General features: G+C 41.9%; 1 protein-coding gene across 2 annotated transcripts in view; it reads right to left on the bottom strand.

The window, feature by feature from the left end:
• Positions 1 to 13,919: 13,919 nt before the first annotated feature.
• Positions 13,920 to 19,980, bottom strand: part of HMGB1 (high mobility group box 1) — a 10,278-nt gene continuing 4,217 nt past the window's right edge. For both annotated transcript variants that reach the window (XM_032403255.1, XM_032403253.1), the window contains exons 2-5: positions 18,211 to 18,373; positions 17,843 to 17,988; positions 17,169 to 17,343; positions 13,920 to 16,108 (exon numbers count right to left, since the gene is read on the bottom strand). In XM_032403255.1, the coding sequence (XP_032259146.1) occupies positions 15,932 to 16,108; positions 17,169 to 17,343; positions 17,843 to 17,988; positions 18,211 to 18,360 (648 nt within the window). In that variant the 5' untranslated portion in view covers positions 18,361 to 18,373 and the 3' untranslated portion in view covers positions 13,920 to 15,931. The remainder of the gene's footprint in view (positions 16,109 to 17,168; positions 17,344 to 17,842; positions 17,989 to 18,210; positions 18,374 to 19,980) is intronic.

Raw genomic sequence — 19,980 nt, 5'->3', positions numbered from 1 at the left:
AGGCACTTACTAAATACTCATTCCATCCTACCCGTTTGACCACTATGAATTTTCTTTTATTCACTCTTTAGCCAAAATTCCTTTTTTCATAAAACTATCAGAAAGGAAATTTTATTATTTATTTATTTATTTTTAAAATATTTTATTTATTTATTTGACAGAGAGAGAGCGAGTGAGTGCACAAACAGGCAGAGGTGCAGAGGGAGAGGGAGAAGCTTGTCCCCCCCCCCCACCCCCGTTGTTGCCTAGCAGAAAGCCCGATGCAGGGCGTGGGGATACTTAACCGATTGAGCCACCCAGGGCCCCCAAGAAAGAAAATTTTAAAAGACTTTTCCTGTGTCCTCCTTTTGTAATGATGTCATTCCTGAGCACCTTACAAATAAATCCTCTAACAAACAACTAACTTGTTCTGCAGTGGGGGAAGTAGGCCATATACAAAAAACTGCCGGATTTTTAACTTAATTGTTTTCTGCTTTAAATATAAATACTTGGAGGGGTGCCTGGCTGGCTCAGATGGTTAAGCATCTGCCTTCGGCTCAGGTCATGATCCCAGGGTCCTGGGATCGAGCCCCGCATCGGGCTCCTGGCTCAGCGAGGAGCCTGCTTCTCCCTCTCCCTCTGCCTCTCTCCCTGCTCATGCTTTCTCTCTCTCTCTCTCTGTATCTCTGTGTCTCAAATGAATAAATAAAATCTTTAAAAATAAATAAATAAATATAAATACTTGGAGACAAGTGGTTGTTGAATTTGGTTTTGTCCAACTGTGGGTGCATCCCAGAGAGGCTTGGTCTGCCCTGCTAGTTCGAGAGATCGTGATGCTCCAGGTTCACGGCCAGATGCAAAACTTCTGGGATACGAGGTTCAGGGGCTTTTTTGAATCTAGCATTTGGTGCCTGTAACGGAAAACGTTGACAGGATGTTGACAGAGGCTGCGAGTGCTACCCCACTCACGATCCATCTGATGGATCAGTATGACCAAAGCGCTAAGAGGACCAACACACTAATTAATTTTTTAAAGAGGTTAATAATACACAGGCAGCAGTATACAAATCCAATAGCAACCTACATGCCTTCAAAGGCCCCCAGGACGAGATCAAAGGATGAGACAACATTAATCTCGTTCCAACTATCAGCATTTTGATTTAACATCCAGTCGGTTAGCAAATGTGCAGGATGGAATTAAATAATGTGTACTCTTGTAGTGATTTATATTCTAAATTACACTTAAAATCCTAGCTCGTCCCCAACAAATCCAATTTTCTTTAGGCTATGGCTACAGGAGTTTGAAAAATCAAATTTTTATTAAATGAATTGGTCAAATCAATCCAGAACTATCAGCATTTTTATTTAATATCCAGTATCTTAGCAAATGTATAGAATGGAACTTCTGTGGTGATGTAATGTGATGTAATGTGAACTTCTGTGGTGATGTATCATCTAAAAGATTCCAAATGCCCACTCCATCATAGCTGGTTCCCAGAAAATTCAATTTACTTGAGGCTATGGCCATATAATTATAATGAATCAAACTTTTTACTGAATTAATTGGTCAAATCAGTCAAAACTTATGAATTCAGTGAAAAAATAAGTCAGATTGATGGGCTGATTTGAATGGCTAATGCAGCAAAATGAGTCACATTATTAGCTCATAAGACATGCCACTTTAATGATTTAGACTATGCCCATCTGTTTGCCTTTTTGAGTAGGACAACACCAAAAAGCCCTGGTTTCCAAACTTGGCTGTACCTTAGAGTCACCGGGGAGTTTCCAAAACTTCCAAAGCCCAGGCCACACCCAAGATCAATTAAGTCAGAATCTTGGGGGGGACACAGGTATCTGTACCTTTGTAAGCAGCCGGGTGATTGGACGGCCTGACATCAAGTTCAAATAATTAAGAATGAAGCCCCTGCACTATTTGGCCTGAAGGTGAAGCCCAAGCTGGAGATGGAGAAAAGAATGGGACTAGGTAGTAATATAAAAGTATTTATTTATTATAAGCTAATAACTTGTTATAGCATTTGTTATCATTTTTTAAAATAGTATTATTTATTATTTATTACTATTATTATATCATTTGCTACTCTTACTTATTATATCATTTGTTATTCTTATTTATTATATCATTGTTATTATTATATAATTTGTTATTGTTATTATTATACATTGGTTATTATTATTATTAAATAGCTAACTATTCACTGAGTTCTAAGTGCCAAGCACCGTGCCAGGCATAGTATATGGATTCTTTTTTTTTTGTCAGAGAGAGAGAGCGAGAGAGCGCGTGAGTGTGAGCACAAGCAGGGATAACAGCAAGCAGAGGGAGAAGCAGGCTCCCCGCTGAGTAAGGAGCCCGATGCGGGACTCGATCCCAGGACCCTGGGGTCATGACCTGAGCCGAAGGCAGATGCTTAACTGACTGAGCCACCCAGGTGCCCCTACGTGGATTCTTTTACCAAATTTTCACGCGTGCCAGTGAAGCCTTATGAAATCGATACAATTATTATGCCCATTTTACAAGTGGAGAAGTTGAGGCACAGGAGGTCAAATATTTGCCCAAGGATACCCGGCTAGCACGTGGCCACAGGAGGGCCAGCACCACGCAGGGTGTGACTGTGCTTGAATTGTTTTTTAAAACCAGTCACTTAAAACTCTATTTCTTTAGGTCTTTGGACTTCACTATCTTATCTCTTTGGGGCATTGGGTTATTTCACTTTTCTTCGTTTCTGAATGCCGAGGCCTCTCCAAACAGCGCACCAAAGCAATTTCTGATGCCCCTGGGGGAGAGGTGGGCCTGGCTTTATGGATATAACAGGCAGAAGAGTTAATATTCCACACTGCGCTCTCCCGCTCTCTCAGGGGAGTTTGGGGCATACTGCAAGCACTCTTAGGCAGCCTGCGGAAACCTGAAACAAAACTCCTACCTGGAGGAAACAGACGCATTTGCTAAAGTGGGTTTAAAATTTCATTGGAAAACAGTCCGACTGTAATGGGACTTCCCATTCATGGCAAATCTTGTTATTTCATAAAGTCTTCCGTGGTGGCCTCTCACCCAGCAAGAGTTTATTTAAAAAGTTGCTTGGGGTTTTTTGGGTTTTTTTTTTTTTAGGTAGGTGCCCTAAGGAACGTGTGTTAAATACCAGCATCTAAATGCTTAACATTTAGATGATGAACATCAATGTTTTTTGCTGCATAATGAAAAACAAAACAAAAGGAAGAAAGAAAGATGAAAATACATATAAAGTCATGGATATTTGCAGCAGTTTCCTGTGACGATTACGGGACTGTACACTCATTTCTGAATTATGTCTTATTTCTCCTTTTCACATAAAAGCGGAGAGAGGAGCTAAAACTGCCCCGAGAAGCTCCCCCAGGACAAGGCCGACCGTCAGAGCAGAATCTGGGCCAATCTCGGTCGCACTTTTTCTTCAGCCCACTGACCTCAAGGAGAGCAGGATTTCTCCTTCGGAGGCGTCCAGCACACCCAGCCCAGCCCCCAGCCGGGCGGGGGCGGGAGGGCTCTGTCCTGCAGCCCACCAGGCCACTGCCCAACCCAGGCTGGCCGGACAGCTCACACCCGGGCCTCCCGCCACCCTGCCAAGGCACCTGAAGGGACTGGGACTCCCCTCCAGCGCCAGGCAGGGCCTCGGAGGAAGCGGTCCACGTCCTCCCCGAAGGGTAGGTCCCACGGAGGCGGGGCAAGCGGGGTCCAGCTCGGAGCTGCCAGGGGGCCTCCTGTTGTTGGGCAGAGCTACACACCCGTGCAAATGTGCACCAGCCTTGGAGAAGGTCAAGGGCCTGGGTACCAACGATGCTCGGCTTCCCGAATGTCCCCTCTCCCTCTTTCCTGTGGGGCAGGCCGACGGGGCTGTGCGTGACTGGGCCCGACTCTGCTCTGACCGTGTGCGGCAGACCGAGGGGTTCTGTTTTCATTTCCTCGTACGCTTCCTTCTTTAAAGACAAATTTCCCATGATGCCTTATAAATCAGACTTAGATTTTGGAGTTCAGGAATACGGCGAGAGGAGACTGCGAGTCTTGAAACTCGCGGAAAACTCAGGTGGAAAATATTTTAAGGTGATCATGTAAAAAGACTGGACAAGTCCTGAGGAAAAGACCGTGCACCAAGAACACAGAGGGTTGGATTTGATCCCCGGGTCCCTGTTAATCGGCTGTCCTCAGACCTGTCCCCCTTCACCTTGTACAAAAGTGTTCACTCTTGGTGCTGAGCGACCTCTGGGTCCGTGTTGAAGATAAACAGAAAACGTTTCAGGGCACACGTTTCTTTTCTTCTTCGCCTGCCTTCCATCATCTCGCGTGCACAAATCAGAAAATAAAAGCCATAATCTGCACTGGTGGGTTGGCCCAAAGCCTGGCGGGTTCTGCTAGGCTGCTCGCAAGGGCGTGAGGAGGCCCGTGGCCGGCCTGGCTCCCGGCCTGGCTCCTGCCGTGGCCGTGGCTGGCTGGCTTCCCGGCCTGGCTCCCGCCGTGGCCGTGGCTGGCTGGCTTCCCGGCCTGGCTCCCGCCGTGGCCGTGGCTGGCTGGCTTCCCGGCAGCTACCTCCAGCTGCAGCTGTGCGTGCTATTTGCAGCTCTCCACATCCTGAGGGCTGGATACTGAGGCCTCTCCTCGGAGGGTGTAAGACGCACAAGCAGACACTGAGGGGGAAACTGGGACAACTGGGAGGACTGGACCGGTAGGGCCCTCCTGGGCCAGGGAAAGGCCTGGGGAAGTTGGGAACCAGGGATCCTGAGGGCCTGCCCCCGGTGCGGGGGGGCGAGGGTGGGGGTCACTGAGCACCACCACCCAACTGCAGAACTTCTAACAAAGTCTGAAAATAAATGAACTGACCTCCTGCTACGATCTCCCGAGGGACCTTTCCAGACTCTCTAGGTAGCCCGCTCTCTCATTCACCCTCTGCCACTGTCCCCTGTTTTATTATCTTCATGGCCCTTAGTGGCATCTGAAATTATCTTTCTTGTCTATTTGTTGGTTTGTTCGCTGTCTGTCTTCTCCATGAAACTCTAAGCTCCCAGACACGTGGTGAGGGAGGCACTGGGTCTGTTTCTCTGGAGCCAAACACAGTGCCTGGCTCCTTTGTAAATGAATGAACAGGGCCAGAAGGAGCAAGCTGCCTACTAATCCACCCAGGAGTTGGATTTCTTGACTTCACATGTCAGAAAGCTCCGGAGAGAAACTGGATTTATTTGGGGGTAAAAATATTCATTTTTCGTGGGCTTATATATTTTCCAACCCATTGGGTGGGATCTGACTACATATTAGTGGTCTTTCCAGTGTCTTTATGTGATGGGGGCCACTTGTCACTATTTCATGTAATCTCGTGTCATTTTAAAAAGGTTAAATTCTAGGGTAACTAGAAAGTGACAATAATATAATCTTAAAATTTTTTTTTTAGAGTCCTTAAACAGATACGTTGTTGATGTATTTAGGCAAGTGGAACCATAAGGGAGAGGGCTGCACCCCTCACCACCCCTGGCAGCCCACAGGCAGTAGAAAATTGCATATATACTGTTTTTTTTCTTTTCTTGCATAGACACAATCATTGAGAGGAAGACTTTCACCTAAAACTTGATTAAAATAAATCTGAGAAAGACTTAGTTCAATTCAATTCAACAAATTTGACTTAGTGACAGATCCAACATTGTCTGTTGTATTTAATAAGAATTCAGCCCGTGAAGGAAGATTTAATGACATTAACGAAATTACCTTTATTCATTAATGGAACCGAAGGAGTCTTAACACTAAAAGCAAATGTTCTCTAAACTTAAATATTTTACACTCAAGAAGAAAATCAGCTGAAAAGAGAAGGCTTGTCAAAAGTGACAGTTATATCTGATGATGATATACACAATCTGGAGACATTGTGAAAATTATATGCACTGGACATATTAATGTCTGTTCTTCCCAAGATCTCAGAGTTCACCACCTATTCCTCTATAATTATAATGAATTGTCCCCATTTTTTGCTAGCCTCTTCCCGAATCCTTCCAGGCAACTGCGTGGTAGGGTACGTCAACCTGTTTCTAGAAGTGACTTGTGTCTTGTTCAGTATTAGAACCAACGTGTTAGAGTTTGTAGTTTGCCACAGAGTAGAAAATAGAATTTATTCATGTAGGTGCTCTTATTTCTGAGCACGAACACAGGTGAGCCAGCCGTCAGACGGAGCTGTCCCAGCCCTCCTGAAACTCAACGCCTTACTTGAAAATGTTACCACACCTCTGAACAAAGTCGCAATCAACTAAGTAATTTGAATGGCATTTTGACTCCCTCCCTGCTTGTTTTAACAAAAACTGGAAAATAGCCAAATCTAATTTTTTTCTAAGTCTTTGTACATAAGGACTTTGGCTTGAAGGTAATGTGCCTAGAGGTAGGGAACTGGGGATCCAAAACCACTGCGTACAGATTTTTGGAGTCCAGAATTCAGGGCGGGGCAAGGGGAGTTTGGCTACCACAGCCCTTGACCCCATTGGAGAAATCTGTGGGATATACACAGGCCCTAGAGGTACCTGAGGTTCTCACCAGCTCCCTCAGTGGCCACGGACACCTGTTGCTCTGGAGATTTGTGTCAGGGGAGGAAGGATCTGGAGGGATCAGCAGAACCAAACTGAGTGGAAAGGAGAGATGGGGGCCAGCCTCCTCACAGAATTTACAGCTCAGGGGACATTCTTTCATACCTGAGACTCTCTCTCAAAGAAAAGACGTTTGAGTGTTTGCCCTGTTTTGATCATGTTTTGTTAGAAATCATGCTAGGCCAGTTCAAGTTAGCAAGAGGAAACCTCCACAGAGTAAAATCATCCACACATTGATGGTACCACACCATGTACTTAAAGCAGCCATATTTTGGTGAATGGAACTTTAAAATCCCTTTATAAAAAATTGAAAGACTTCGGGGCGCCTGGGTGGCTCAGTTGGTTAAGCAACTGCCTTCGGCTCAGGTCATGATCCTGGAGTCCCGGGATCGAGTCCCACATCGGGCTCCCTGCTCGGCATGGAGTCTGCTTCTCCCTCTGACCCTCTCATGCTCTCTCTGTCTCATTCTCTCTCTCAAATAAATAAATAAAATCTTTAAAAAAAAAAAAAAAATTGAAAGACTTCTTCGTACTGAGTGTGAACTTAGATTGCAACCATAATTTTGGTCAGCTTTCTTATGAATCCATTTTGCTAGTTTATCTTTTAAAAGTCTTCTTCAGGCTTTCTCCTCTTAAGTCTCTGGAGTGATGCTAGATGGGTTTTATTTTAGGTTTTTAGCCAAACTTGGGTCCTGGAAAAGAACCTAGATGTTGACAGTCATCTGACAATTTCTGTTATTTACCTGCCTGCCTTCCTCCCTGGAATTAAAGAGACCAGAAACTTTATGGAGACCCACACTCCTGAGCCCTCAGGAGGAAGAATAACAGTTACAGGAATTTCTCTGTATTTCCGAAAACCAGTAGAAGCTACTCCTGGAAGTCTACTGCAGTGAAATCACAACATACTGCACCTAGCAGCAGGTTGCCTACCTCTAGCAAACATGATTCCAGATTTTTTTCCCTGGAACACGGCTCCGAAGGGGCTGTCCCACCTTGAAGGAAGTGCTTTGACTGGATGCTCAGTAAGTCTCGTCCATCAAGGAAATGCTAACAGTTGTCCTAAAGGTTAGAAAAAATTAGATTTGGCTTAACAATGAAGACACAGCAAAAATTAATAGTAAAGAAACTATCTCTTTCTCTCTCTCTCCTTTTATTTTCCTGGTTAGTTGATCTTAACTGCAATTCTTTAAAAATCCTTAGGACCTTAATGTTTAATTTTTGTAAAAAAAAAAACTTCAAGTATTGTATTTACAATGGAGCTACTGTACAATAACATATCTCTAATTTTTAAAAATAAAATCAACTTTATATCTAATGGTCCATTATAATTATCTGTAGAAGCTCAGTGCTTAAATATTCATGACATAAAGTTCTGGAATGTTGAACTCTAAAGTTTAGGTTCTTAAAAGAAACACGAAAATTATATTACTTTTCAGATCTGATCTATACAGTGTGAAGTCCAATACTCCTCAGTGTATGAAATGGATTCCTATGGGATTGACTAGAAGATGAACTTTTTATAATTAATCCCATTTTGTGTTGACCTGTTGGCCATCATTCAGTAAGACACGTACTCCCCAGAAAAACTGTTGATCTATGCGTTGGTCTTAAATCATATGTGAAAATACACTTTGCCTTATTTAATGAAAATAATTCTGATACAAATTATTAATTAATAAGTTTTGGAAATTATGTCGATTGTGTTTAAGAACAGTGATACAATGAAATGAAAAGCAAGAAAGCTCTAGTGCTTTTGTAAAATTTTCAGTTTTTTCACATATTCCAATTGATCTACACATTCTCTTTTTGCAGTCCTGCAATTACTCAAATATAAAAGCTCTTTTGTTAATCTTCAACCTGAAAAGTAGTAAAATAACAGAAGTGTAAGGGGGAATGGACATTTCAACCCAATGGCTCTCCAGGCTTTTCAGGCTTTTCATCTGCTGGCTTTTGAAGGCGTACCCCTTTCACAATTTCCCCCATTGCTGTGGGCACGAACCTTTATAAAACCTTAGAAATCGTGACCCAACTCTGTATCCCTTATATGTAAAAACTCTCTGAATAGCCTTTTTAAAAAGTTATTACATTTGGGTGAAAACTTTCCTAAGGCAGCTTGGTAAAGTCCCCCCCAAATCCGGCTCATGCTTTGATTCAGCAATTTCACTTTGAGGAATAGATTTATAACCCACAAAATAATCATGGGCACAAAGGAATGGATATAAGGAAAGGATAGTCATCTTAGCCTTATTCAGGACAGTAAAAATCAGAAATGACACAAATGTCTAAGAATATGGGATGAAATGGATCATTTATGGTATTTTACATTCATTCAGTGGGATACCATGCAGCCATTAAAAATAATGCCGTGCAGAATAAGAATATACAACGACATAAACTTTTGTTTAAGAGAGACTCTTAAGCAGAAAAAGTAGTTTACAAATAGAATGTTTGCAAACATATCACCATTTTTGTAAAGCAAAAAAATATATACAACCACCAAAAGACAACCCAATTTAAACACGGGCAAGGGACTTGAATTAGACGGTTTTCCAAAGTAGGTATACAAATGGCCAACAAGCAATGAAGAGATGCTCAGCATCATTAATAATTAGGGAAATGTGAATCAAAACCTCAATGATATCACTTCACACCACTAGGATGGCTATTATTAGAAAGAAAGACAAGAAAGAAAGAAAGAAAGAAAAGAAAGAAAGAAAGAAAGAAAAGAAAACAAAAGAAAGAAAGAAAGAAAGAAAAGAAAGAAAGAAAGACCAAACCAACCAAAACACAGGAAGTGTTGATGAGGTTGTTAAGAAACTGGAACACTTATACATTGCCATGGGGAATATAAAATGGCTCAGCTGCTGTGGAAGAGTTTGGTGGTCGCTCTTAAGAAGTTAAACATAGAATTACCATATGATCCAGCAATTCCACTCCTAGCCATATATCCCAAAGAGTTGAAAATAGGGATTCAAGCAAATGCGTGTCCATGTATGTTCATAGCAGCACTGGTCACAATAGCTAAAAGGGAACAGGCCAAGTGTCCATCACTGGATGAATGGATAAATGAATTGTGATACATATACACCAGGGAATATTATCCAGCTGTAAAAAGGAATGGAATACTGACACATACTATAATGTGGACAAACTTTGAAAACATTATGCTAAGTGATAGAAGCCAGACAAAAGGCCGTGTATGATTGAATTTGTATGATATACCCAGAATAGGTAAATCCATAGAGATGACGCAGATCGGTTTCTGCCAAGGGCTCAAGGGGAAGGGGAAATGAATAGGCACGAGATCTCCTTTCGGGGTGATGAAAATGTTTGGACCTAAACTGAGGTGGTGGTCACACAATACTGTGAATGTACTAAGTGCCACTGAATTGTTCACTTCAAAATGGTTAATTTTATGTTATGTAAATCTCACCTTAGTTTGTAAAATTACATATAATTATATATATAAATTAATTCTATCTATACCGTGTTATATATATATATAAAAATCTAGAAGGGCACACAGTATAATTAATAGTCTGACTAGTAGAAGTGTAGATTTTTATTTTTTTTGCTTATTTGTTATCTTTCGGTGAAGGCAAATTTCATTCAGAATAAGGGTAAACAGTTTTTCAGAAGTTATCATGGTATGTAGTGTATTGCAATCCTTCCTTCTACTTGTGTTTAAGTTCATGCTGCAATTCTAAGGACACATCAGTAGCACACATTCTTCCGATGCTTCCCAGCTCTTTAGAATCGGGTAGCTTATAACTTCCTATGATTGGCGATATTTTGGTTTTGTTTTGTCTGCGAGTGTTCTGAGTCCCGGTGATTAGGGGGGAGGTCCTGAGAGGAATCACAGTGATGGCCCAATGTGCAGGCTGTGCTTGCATATCAACTCTAGCCACGGCGGGAGAACCCAGGCATGAAAGGAAGGGGTAGGGAGGAAGTCTTCCAGCTCCTTCCTATGGTCCTTAAAGGAAAGAGGAAGGAACTCACACTTTTTTTGCACCTACGGTGAACCTGTTTGGATGCTGCTTTTGGTCCTTGAGCAAGCTTTGGAATCTCTATGGGCCTCTCCGCCACTACTTCGCAAAAACGCACAGGAACTGCAAGAGCCCTTGGAGCCTTTTGCCACTCGTGTGCTCTGAGCCTGCCCTGGTGATCTACCTTATTCGGTTGAAGGTCCCCAAAGCAAGTGGCAACTCTGGGTCCTCTTGTGAAAAGGGGCTCTCTTCTCTGGTCTGCCTCCCTGCTTCTCAGCCTGAGTGTGCCTAGCCCTTCCTTATGCCCAAATCCCAGGAAGGCTGACTCCAGATGGCGGAGCAAGGCCTGAGTCTCCCTCAAGTTCAGGTTGGGGAGCCGGGAGGGCACTGGATGTCCTGGCTCTGAGTAGCCTTTAATCTTACCTCTTCACACCTTCCTGGGCATTATACTGGTACCTGAGGGGGTGTAGTAATTAAGCTTCCTGTTTTTCTTTGCCTTTAGTAGGAGTATTCTCTCATACCCAACAGTTACTTCTTTTTAGAACTTTTATTCTCTTACCTGGTTTGGTTCAGAACACTTTAGAAGATGATCTCTAACAAACGTTAACAAAAATATGGTAAAGGCTGTAATGAGAGAGTCTATGTAACTCTAAGGGAGTAAGTTTAATTCCACTTTAAAGCCTCTTCATACACTTGCATTTATAAATGCATTTGGAGTATGACCTTCTTCCTAAAGTACGCTCTCCAGCAAGGAGGTGAAGCAGTGGTCAAGTCTATTCCATTTAAGGCAGATTCTCAATATCCATTTCACTCTTCAAAATAACATGTCATCCTTTTAATGCCCAGGATCTGGCCTACATGATCCTTGACTACAATTTGTAGCAGACTCCTCACTTCCTAAAACTGCTGGCTACATCTTCTGTGAGGACTGACACACCATCTTTGCTTTAAAAAAAAAAAAAAAAGCCCCCTAATAAAACTCTCGGATACTTCCATTTAGGATGAAGAGTGCCAAAATGGAAGGAAGTTTCTTATTTTCAACCAGTAGAGAACTTACTTACTTTTGCAGTAACTTTTAAGAGAAATACTTTGTTCAGTAGTTTAATAGTCAATAGCTAACCCAAGAGTCTCTCAGTTCTGATTCTGCCTTCTTGTATTTGGGTGGCTCTGAACAAATGACAGTATTTCAGTATTTGAATTTCTCATCTTTAAAAGATGGATAGTATTTCATGGGCCCAAAGAATAACCAGTCAAAATCTTAATTTATCATAAAAATTGTTAAAATGTTTCAGGGTAAGTATAACCTTTTGGGGAGGCAATTTGTCAGAATCTGCCAAAAATTTTATTTTAACATTTTTATTTATTTGTCAAAGAGAGAAAGAGAGAGAGAAAGAGAGAGAAAGAGAGAGAGAGTTCGCACGCACAAGCAGGGGGAGCGGCAGGCAGAGGGAAAAGCAGGCCCCCTGCTGAGCAGGGAGCCTGATGTGGGACTCGATCCCAGGACCCTGGGATCATGACCTGAGCTGAAGGCAGACGCTTAACTGACTGAGCCACACAGGCGTCCCCTGCCAAAAATCTTAAACACAACTATCTTTCGAGTCAACAATTCTACTAGAGGTGTCTACAGACTTACCTATGCCTACACAGATGCTCACTGCAGTACTGTTAGAAACAGCAAAAACTAGGAAACGTGAATGACCCTCAATAATGATCAAATAGATTATGGGGCATCATACTATGCGATGTCACTCCTATGTCTGAATTGTGTGACTCAGGAGAAAAAAAATAAGTACATCATAAACATTTAAAAGGATCTCTTTAGTCCCCACCTTCACTGATTTTCTGGCCACTACTGGCTTTCAGCTTCCATACTGGGCCCCTGCCGACCACTTACAGGTCTATCGTGATTCCTCATGTCATTCCAGATCTCTGTTAGTACTTCCTCTTTTTCAGTGGGTGACCAATAAATTCAACTTACATAGAAGGTCCAAACCAATGGACATGCCTAAAGACCTAAGTGATTCCACTTCACCCTGGTCGGTATGATCTCCTTCAGACTGGGATATGGGGATTATGTATTTGGTGTGGCATATATTTCTACACCATGGTGCATGGTTAAACAGCAGCATTCCTAGAACAGAGCAACATCTTTGCCTCTTAACTCCAGGGAGCAACTTGGCTTAGAACCAGGGAATTTCCCAAGCTGTGGCAAGTGTTAGCACTACTGTTCAGTCTTTGCTATTAGAAGACAAGAGAATGAACCAGCCTACATCTTTTGTTGCATAGGTATCCAAACCATTTGCTGGCTTTTGTGTAGTTTCAAAAGGCATTTCAGGTCACTTGAAAATGAAAAACAAGAAACAAAAAACAAAAACAAAAAATATGAAAAAAGCTTTAACTTACCACCACCTCTTATTAATAAAGTACCCTAATAACTAGCCAATGGTTCACACTTGAGTAACAGGGAATGCCAAGATGTAGGCCGCATTTGATTTATGTGCCATTTGTAGTGATACCATCATATGCAAAAAGTGCCTGGCCGGCACTGAAAAAGAGCTATTTCAGCCCTTTCAGAGGTGTGTTGTACCAAGCTGACCTGTATCTGAACTTTCATCATAGATTATGTGATGCCAAGGAAAGGAGTTGGCCACATTTTTCATTCAAAAAACCGCTATTTTGTCTCTCCAGTGTAGTTTTCAATATAGCTAGTTGCTACCCTAACATCTGGGCAGTACTTATAATTCTCTAGGCAGTGAGGGTAATATCTGTCAAATGGCACTGCCACACACATTTTTTTTTTCATCCCTGTGGCGCACAGGACACAAAGATTTCCTTTTTCAGATTTCACTCTAAGAAAATTAATAAACATGGCAAGTATTAACACCTTGACAGATGACCACAACAATGACAGCAACCAGCCTGCCGTAGTGCTCTACCTTCAGCTGGGAGAAGTTACGGAACGGAGATGAATTTATTTAGGTTTTAATCCATACTGACTTTTGGAGTGCCCCAAATTTAATACTAAAATTTATACTGGTTTTCCTATTAAGAAAATCTTCATACCCGTAGTGCTGTAACTATCTAAACATTAAAACTGTTCCTACACGTTAACTTTATAACAAATCATCCCAATTATACCAAGGCTTTACACTAAAATACCTAAAATCTCAAGCCCAAGGGATACTGCTGAAACACTAAACAGAACTATATTAGCTCCACCAGATTGAAGAGTTTTTGTCTTTTTTCTGTCAAGATCTGAAGCCAGTTAACAAAAAGTTTTTGTTCCCATTCTCGACATCTTAAGAAACTGGTAGTTGTCATGACACACCCACTAAAGTTACAAGAGTTTCCTTGAGGCAGAATTCACTTTTAATTGGATCACTTACCAGCAACAGATGTTGACAGTTGTCATGCTATAGCTATAAGCAGAAACATCCATGTAAGGATACTAACTTGTTCCTGTTGACTAAAAACTTTTATGAATTTTCATAATCACAGCCTTTCTGAGGTCCTCCATCTAACTTAGAAAACTGATAAATTTAGATTTATAATCACTTTAACTGCATGTGCCTTGCTTTGAAAAACTATCTTGTTTAACCCAACATTCTGAAAGTAAACTTAATTTTTCTGCTTTTATATATACAGCATCCCCTGAGAACACTGACAAAAACTTGTTTTTACCAGATCATGAACCTATTTATAAACATAAATATTTTTAAAGGGAAAAACTTTGCCAGACCTTATACTTGTTTAAATGGTGCTGCTAAGAGTTACTACTGGAAAGATTAAAGTATGTATATAACAAAATCTTAAAATCTTAAGTGAAAGCCATTTAACTAATATTTAAAACCTCTGCAATTATTAGTTTATTAGTATCATCCAGGACTCAGATGTTCAGTATTCCTCCTGAAATTACATAAACAAATGCAAATGGAAAGAATCCAAGTCAAAATTATATAACAAAACAGCACTCCATCACAAAAGCGTGTAAAATTACAAGAACGCTATTTTAAAACACTGGCACTTTAAGAGAACGATAATCTCAAAAAACCACAAAATTGCCAAATTGTTCCCTAAACTGCTAAGTAGATAAACATGACTCTAATGAATGAGTTAGGGTTTTGTAAAGAAAAATCAAATTCAAATCAGATAACTCATACTGAAATACAAAGTTTTAAGTGTCTTCTTCCCTTAGGTCTATTTGACTTTTATAAAGGAGCAAACTATAATATAGGAAAATATACCTGATTTTAAATGTGGCATACATTTTAGAAGTTGGCCCAATTAATTAAAAATACCTTTAATGGAAAGTCAAGTTTCCTAAGAAATCCATATTCAGATAAACAGGAGAAGACATTTACAGCCAGCACGTTTTTCCAGAGCCTTTGCTGGGACTAATGTCAACAAAAAATTTAATATGGCAGTCTTGTATTTTAAGCTCACGCTTTTGGGGATACATTCTCAGGTCTTCTTTAATGTGGGAACTGCAAATATAACTGCCATTACATGGTAATGGGAGTTAAAAGAATGTAGAGTCCTCATGTAAAGATTAGAACATACTTTTCTCTTAGTCCTTCAAGGACAGACTTTTCAAAATGTTTGATTCTACTAATCCCATGCTGTGAATAGACTGGTTACTCTTCACTTTATAAATGTGACTGGGCTATGTGTGATCTGATATCAATCGATCAAGATTTGAGTTTCAGTTATGGATGAACTGTCTCAATTCAACTTTTATTACCCTCATCATGAGTATGCAGGGTGCAGACAAAAGCTTTTTATCAGCTAACTATATGAAAAGATAAACACTGTAATAATCCATGTGATCCAAAATGGGCAAAAGCAAAAGACTAGCTTCCCCTCAAGAAGAAAAATTTCAGACCTATGAAAAGGACAACAATACTAATAAAAAAAATTGTATTTACTTAGAAGCATTCAGAATGTCAACAAAACAGCTGCAACTTTTTTTTTTTTTTTGCAATTACAGAGTGGTATTCAGTTAACAGAACAACAATTATTTCGTAGAAGCTGCATCAGAGACAACTGAAGATGAAAAACTACCATCCCCATATATAACTAATTTGTGCTGTGCACCAACAAGAACCTGCTTTAAATTTCCATGCCAATTTACAACCCCCATACTGTACCAGGCAAGGTTAGTGGCTATTGAAAATACCACCAGGACAGGGCTATCTAAAGACACATTCGGTAGTGTGTTAACTATACAAAAAAAGACACTGTACAGTTTAAAAACAAATCTTACACAGCCTTACATTTCAATTTTTTTCTTTAAAAGGAGTGAGTTGTGTACAGGGGGGTTAAATGCTTTATAGACAAGAAAAAAAAACTGCGCTAGAACCAACTTATTCATCATCATCATCTTCTTCTTCATCTTCATCTTCTTCATCTTCCTCCTCCTCCTCATCCTCTTCGTCTTCCTCATCTTCCTCCTCTTCCTTCTTTTTCTTGCTCTTTTCAGCCTTGACAACTCCCTTTTTTGCCGCATCAGGCTTTCCTTTAGCTCGGTATGCAGCAATATCCTTCCAAAACAACGGCAGGAGAAAGTGGAAGGAAAGACAAAACAGTTAAGTAAAGGGAGAAAAGAAGTAACACTGAACTTGACCAAAACTTGATGAGAACATCAAGATCCCAATTACACGAAAATACCACGTATCTATAGACTCACCCTGACTCCATAAATGACTGAAGAATGCATATAAAAACACCAGGAGATAACTGCAATTAATAATCCATAACTTACAGAACATGGTCTAATATTTGCAATGTTATGCCTCACTGAAGTACAAATTATGTACCACATCCTAACTTTAGTTTATTAAAACTAGAATGTAGAGACTTCGATTAAAGGGTAGACACTGCCACCTTCTGAATGCAAAACAGCATTCTACAGGTTTATCCCAGACCCTAATCCATAGTAGAAAATAGTCTTAAAAAAAAAAAAAAAAAGGGTAATTTGCCAGTAAGCGTGCAATTAGGTTAAGAAAAATCTAGAAACCAACATTTTCCCAGATGCCTAAATAAGCTACAATTCAACTTAATATTCCAATTCAAAGTATAGGAGCCACAGCTTTTTCTTTATCAACTTACACAGATCAACAGACTTAGAACTTTTTTTTTAACGAAGTTGGGATTTTTTTCTTTGGTTATCTAAGGAGTCAACATAAATGTTTCAGGGTACGTTTAAGAAGGATATAGTCTTTATTACTTTCCCCAGACTATTTTTATAACGTGTGTCTGATCATTTAAAGTAAGTAATCATTTGACTCAAAGTGACTACCAAAATTCTCACAACTTTGGAGGTATTAGAGAATAACAAAACCAGCTTAAGTGTATGGCCTTGCACCCAAGTTAAAAAAAAATTAATTTATTTGATCTTCTATACTCTTTGAATGATGGAATAGAATTAAGACTATAGCCAGCCAATGGCACACTGAATGTAGCTGTTAATCTAAAAACTGCATTACACCCCAAACTCTTAGAAAACCACAAGAAAATAGGAAACTGAGATGAGGTACCAAGTATAATCTAACATCTGGCATACCCTTTCATCATTACACTGAGCAAATCCATACTTCTTACCTTTTCATATTTTTCCTTCAGCTTAGCAGCCTTCTTTTCATAAGGCTGCTTGTCATCTGCAGCAGTGTTATTCCACATCTCTCCCAGTTTCTTTGCAACATCACCAATGGATAGGCCGGGATGTTCTCCTTTGATTTTTGGGCGATACTCAGAACAAAACAAGAAAAAGGCCGAACTAAAAAGACAAATTTAATTTTAGGATTTTAAGTTTACTATCAAATGTGTATTGTACTGTTATATAAAAGCCACCTCTAATTTCTACCAGATACTGGACAGGGTACAGATGTTATATGCTAAATATCCTTCATAACCAAAGCTTAACTTACAGCTATTTAACTTATGGTACTACTAGTTGAAGATGTACTACTGCTAAATGCTAGAGGTCCAAAAACAATTCTGCAAATCACTCTAAGTATTTCAGATTGTTGGTATTTCTCAAAGTTACATTTAGGAGGTATATTAAGTGAAGGAGGCAAGTGTCTAATTCAAATGCTCTGGTTAAGCCTCCCATTTAATAGGCATTTTACTTACAATATTCAAATATACCAATGTGAGCCACTTACCAGCTAAGAAACTTTGATCATACACTCCAAACCCACAAGGTAGCTTGCTAAACTTCTATCTGATTCTACTGCAAAACCCTCCTTGAAAATAAAAACAGGCAAGATACTTACGGAGGCCTCTTGGGTGCATTGGGATCCTTGAACTTCTTTTTTGTTTCCCCTTTAGGGGGGATATAAGTTTTCATTTCTCTTTCATAACGGGCCTTGTCCGCCTTTGCCATGTCTTCAAATTTTCCTTTCTCTTTAGCAGACATGGTCTACAAAAGAATTATTTGTAAACTTAAGTCGATAATGAATTTTAATAAATTGTCCTCAAAGTATTAAAATGACTAAAATAAGTATCCTTTGCTGTTTACTCAGCAGCCTGTTCTAACATCACCACTCATGTTATACAAATGGCACCTAGGCTTTTTTAAAATCTTAATTTGGACTTAACTTTTAAAAAATTACCTCCTTAGTTATGTTTCAAGCCCCCTTACCTTCCACCTTTCTGAGCACTTCTTAGAAAACTCTGAGAAGTTGACTGAAGCATCTGGGTGCTTCTTCTTATGCTCCTCTCGGCAAGTTTGCACAAAGAATGCATATGATGACATTTTGCCTCTCGGCTTCTTAGGATCTCCTTTGCCCATGTTTAATTATTTTCTAAAAAGAGATAAAGTAAATGTTTGATGTTAGCAATGAAATTATAGCACTTTAACTTCATGGGGAGTGAATGAAAACCTCAGTATGGGTTATTTAACGGTAGTGACATTAACCTCCTATAATATTAAACAAGAAAATGGCAGGGATAGCCAATTCCTAGAAGAGGCTATGCCAAGCAAAAAAAACCCAAAAAACAAAAAAAGAAAACCCCAAACGGTCCTTCAGTGAGCTCAAAAAAGTACAGACACGATGGTATCCTCATACAGTATTCGTTACTCTTCTGCCTGTATCTGCTCTGAACGAATACCTCATTTAAAAACTTTTTAAATGTACAAAACCATTTTTAATCAACAAAACCAAAGACCACAAAACTAATGCTGCCGATTGGTGGATCTGCACCACCTAAGGAATAAATAGGTAAGAGCCCAAGTGAGTAGACTTTTTCCAAATTATGGGCCTAAATCACCGTCTACCTGAAGTTTTCCCAATGAGGACTTTAAAAATACTCTCTCTGCACAAAACTTTGCTGGGAGGAGGGAGGAGTAGAAAGCTCCAGCGCTCGGACCCAGGCTGGGGGGTGGCGGTGGTATTTGTACGGCTGCCACCGCGAGGCAGCCTCGTTTCCTATCGGTTTGGCCCCGAGATGTATTTCAGTTCTGACTAAACACGTCCGGTCTGAAGTTTCTTCGAGTAAACAAGGATGAGGGACAAAAGCCACTCCTGCTGGTTGCTCTGCCTGCCCCCCCCAACCAGGGGAGTATTTTTTTTTTTTTAATCTGTGAAAGTCGGGGCGCCGCGCGAGGCGGGCTCCGCACACCTTCCCGCCACTCGGCCCCCACCCCCAGAACTTCGGTGGCGGCGGGGCAGCCGAGGAAACGCGGGGCCGCGGCCCGGCCTCCAGGCCCCGGCCCGCCCGCGCCGGGGCCGCCACGTGCGCCCGTCCGCCCGCCCGCCGGCGCAGGCCCCGCAGGCCTCCCCCATTTTGTCAGCTCGGCGGAGGGAGAAGCCCCGCTCGAAATGGGGGCTGGCTCCGCCCGCGGCCGCCGGGGCCGGCGCGCACGGAATGGCCGCTGCGCGTCTTCCCCGCCTGCGCCGCCGCCGCCGCTGCCGCCGCCGCGAGGGCGAGCGCGAGCGAGAATATGGCTCCTTCCCTTTGTGTGTGTGTGTGTGTGTGTGTGTGAGTGAGTGTGTGAGTGTGAGCGCAGGCGGGCGGGGTGCGCGCCGCGCTCTGGCGCACACACTCGGCCATTACAGCCGGGGGGGAGGGGCGGGGGGCGCGCGGACCCGGACCCTCCCCCTCCCGACCCGCGGGGGAGGGGGCCGCCCCGGGAGGCGCCCACCGGCCCGCCGCTCCCCGTCCCCCTCCGCGCGGGACCGCGCGCCCCGGCCGCCCCCGCACGGAGAACGCGGGGCTGGGAAGAGAGGAAAAAAAAAGTTGCCTCGGAACTGCTGCGCCCAGCTCCCCCGCCCGCTCCCGCCCGCCTTGTTTTCTCTCCAGCCAGCAGCGCCGGGCCGAGTCAGCCATGTTCCAGCGAGCGCAGCGGCGCCGCTCCCCCCGCCGCCGAGCCGCCGCCGCCGCCGCCGCCGCCGCGCCCGGGCACAGGCCG

This window comes from Phoca vitulina, unplaced genomic scaffold, assembly GCF_004348235.1.
Source record: "Phoca vitulina isolate PV1807 unplaced genomic scaffold, GSC_HSeal_1.0 scaffold5, whole genome shotgun sequence".
Classification (NCBI taxonomy): Eukaryota; Metazoa; Chordata; class Mammalia; order Carnivora; family Phocidae; genus Phoca; species Phoca vitulina.
The sequence above is the reverse complement of the archived record's forward strand: the minus strand, read 5'-3'. Positions and strand labels throughout refer to the sequence as shown.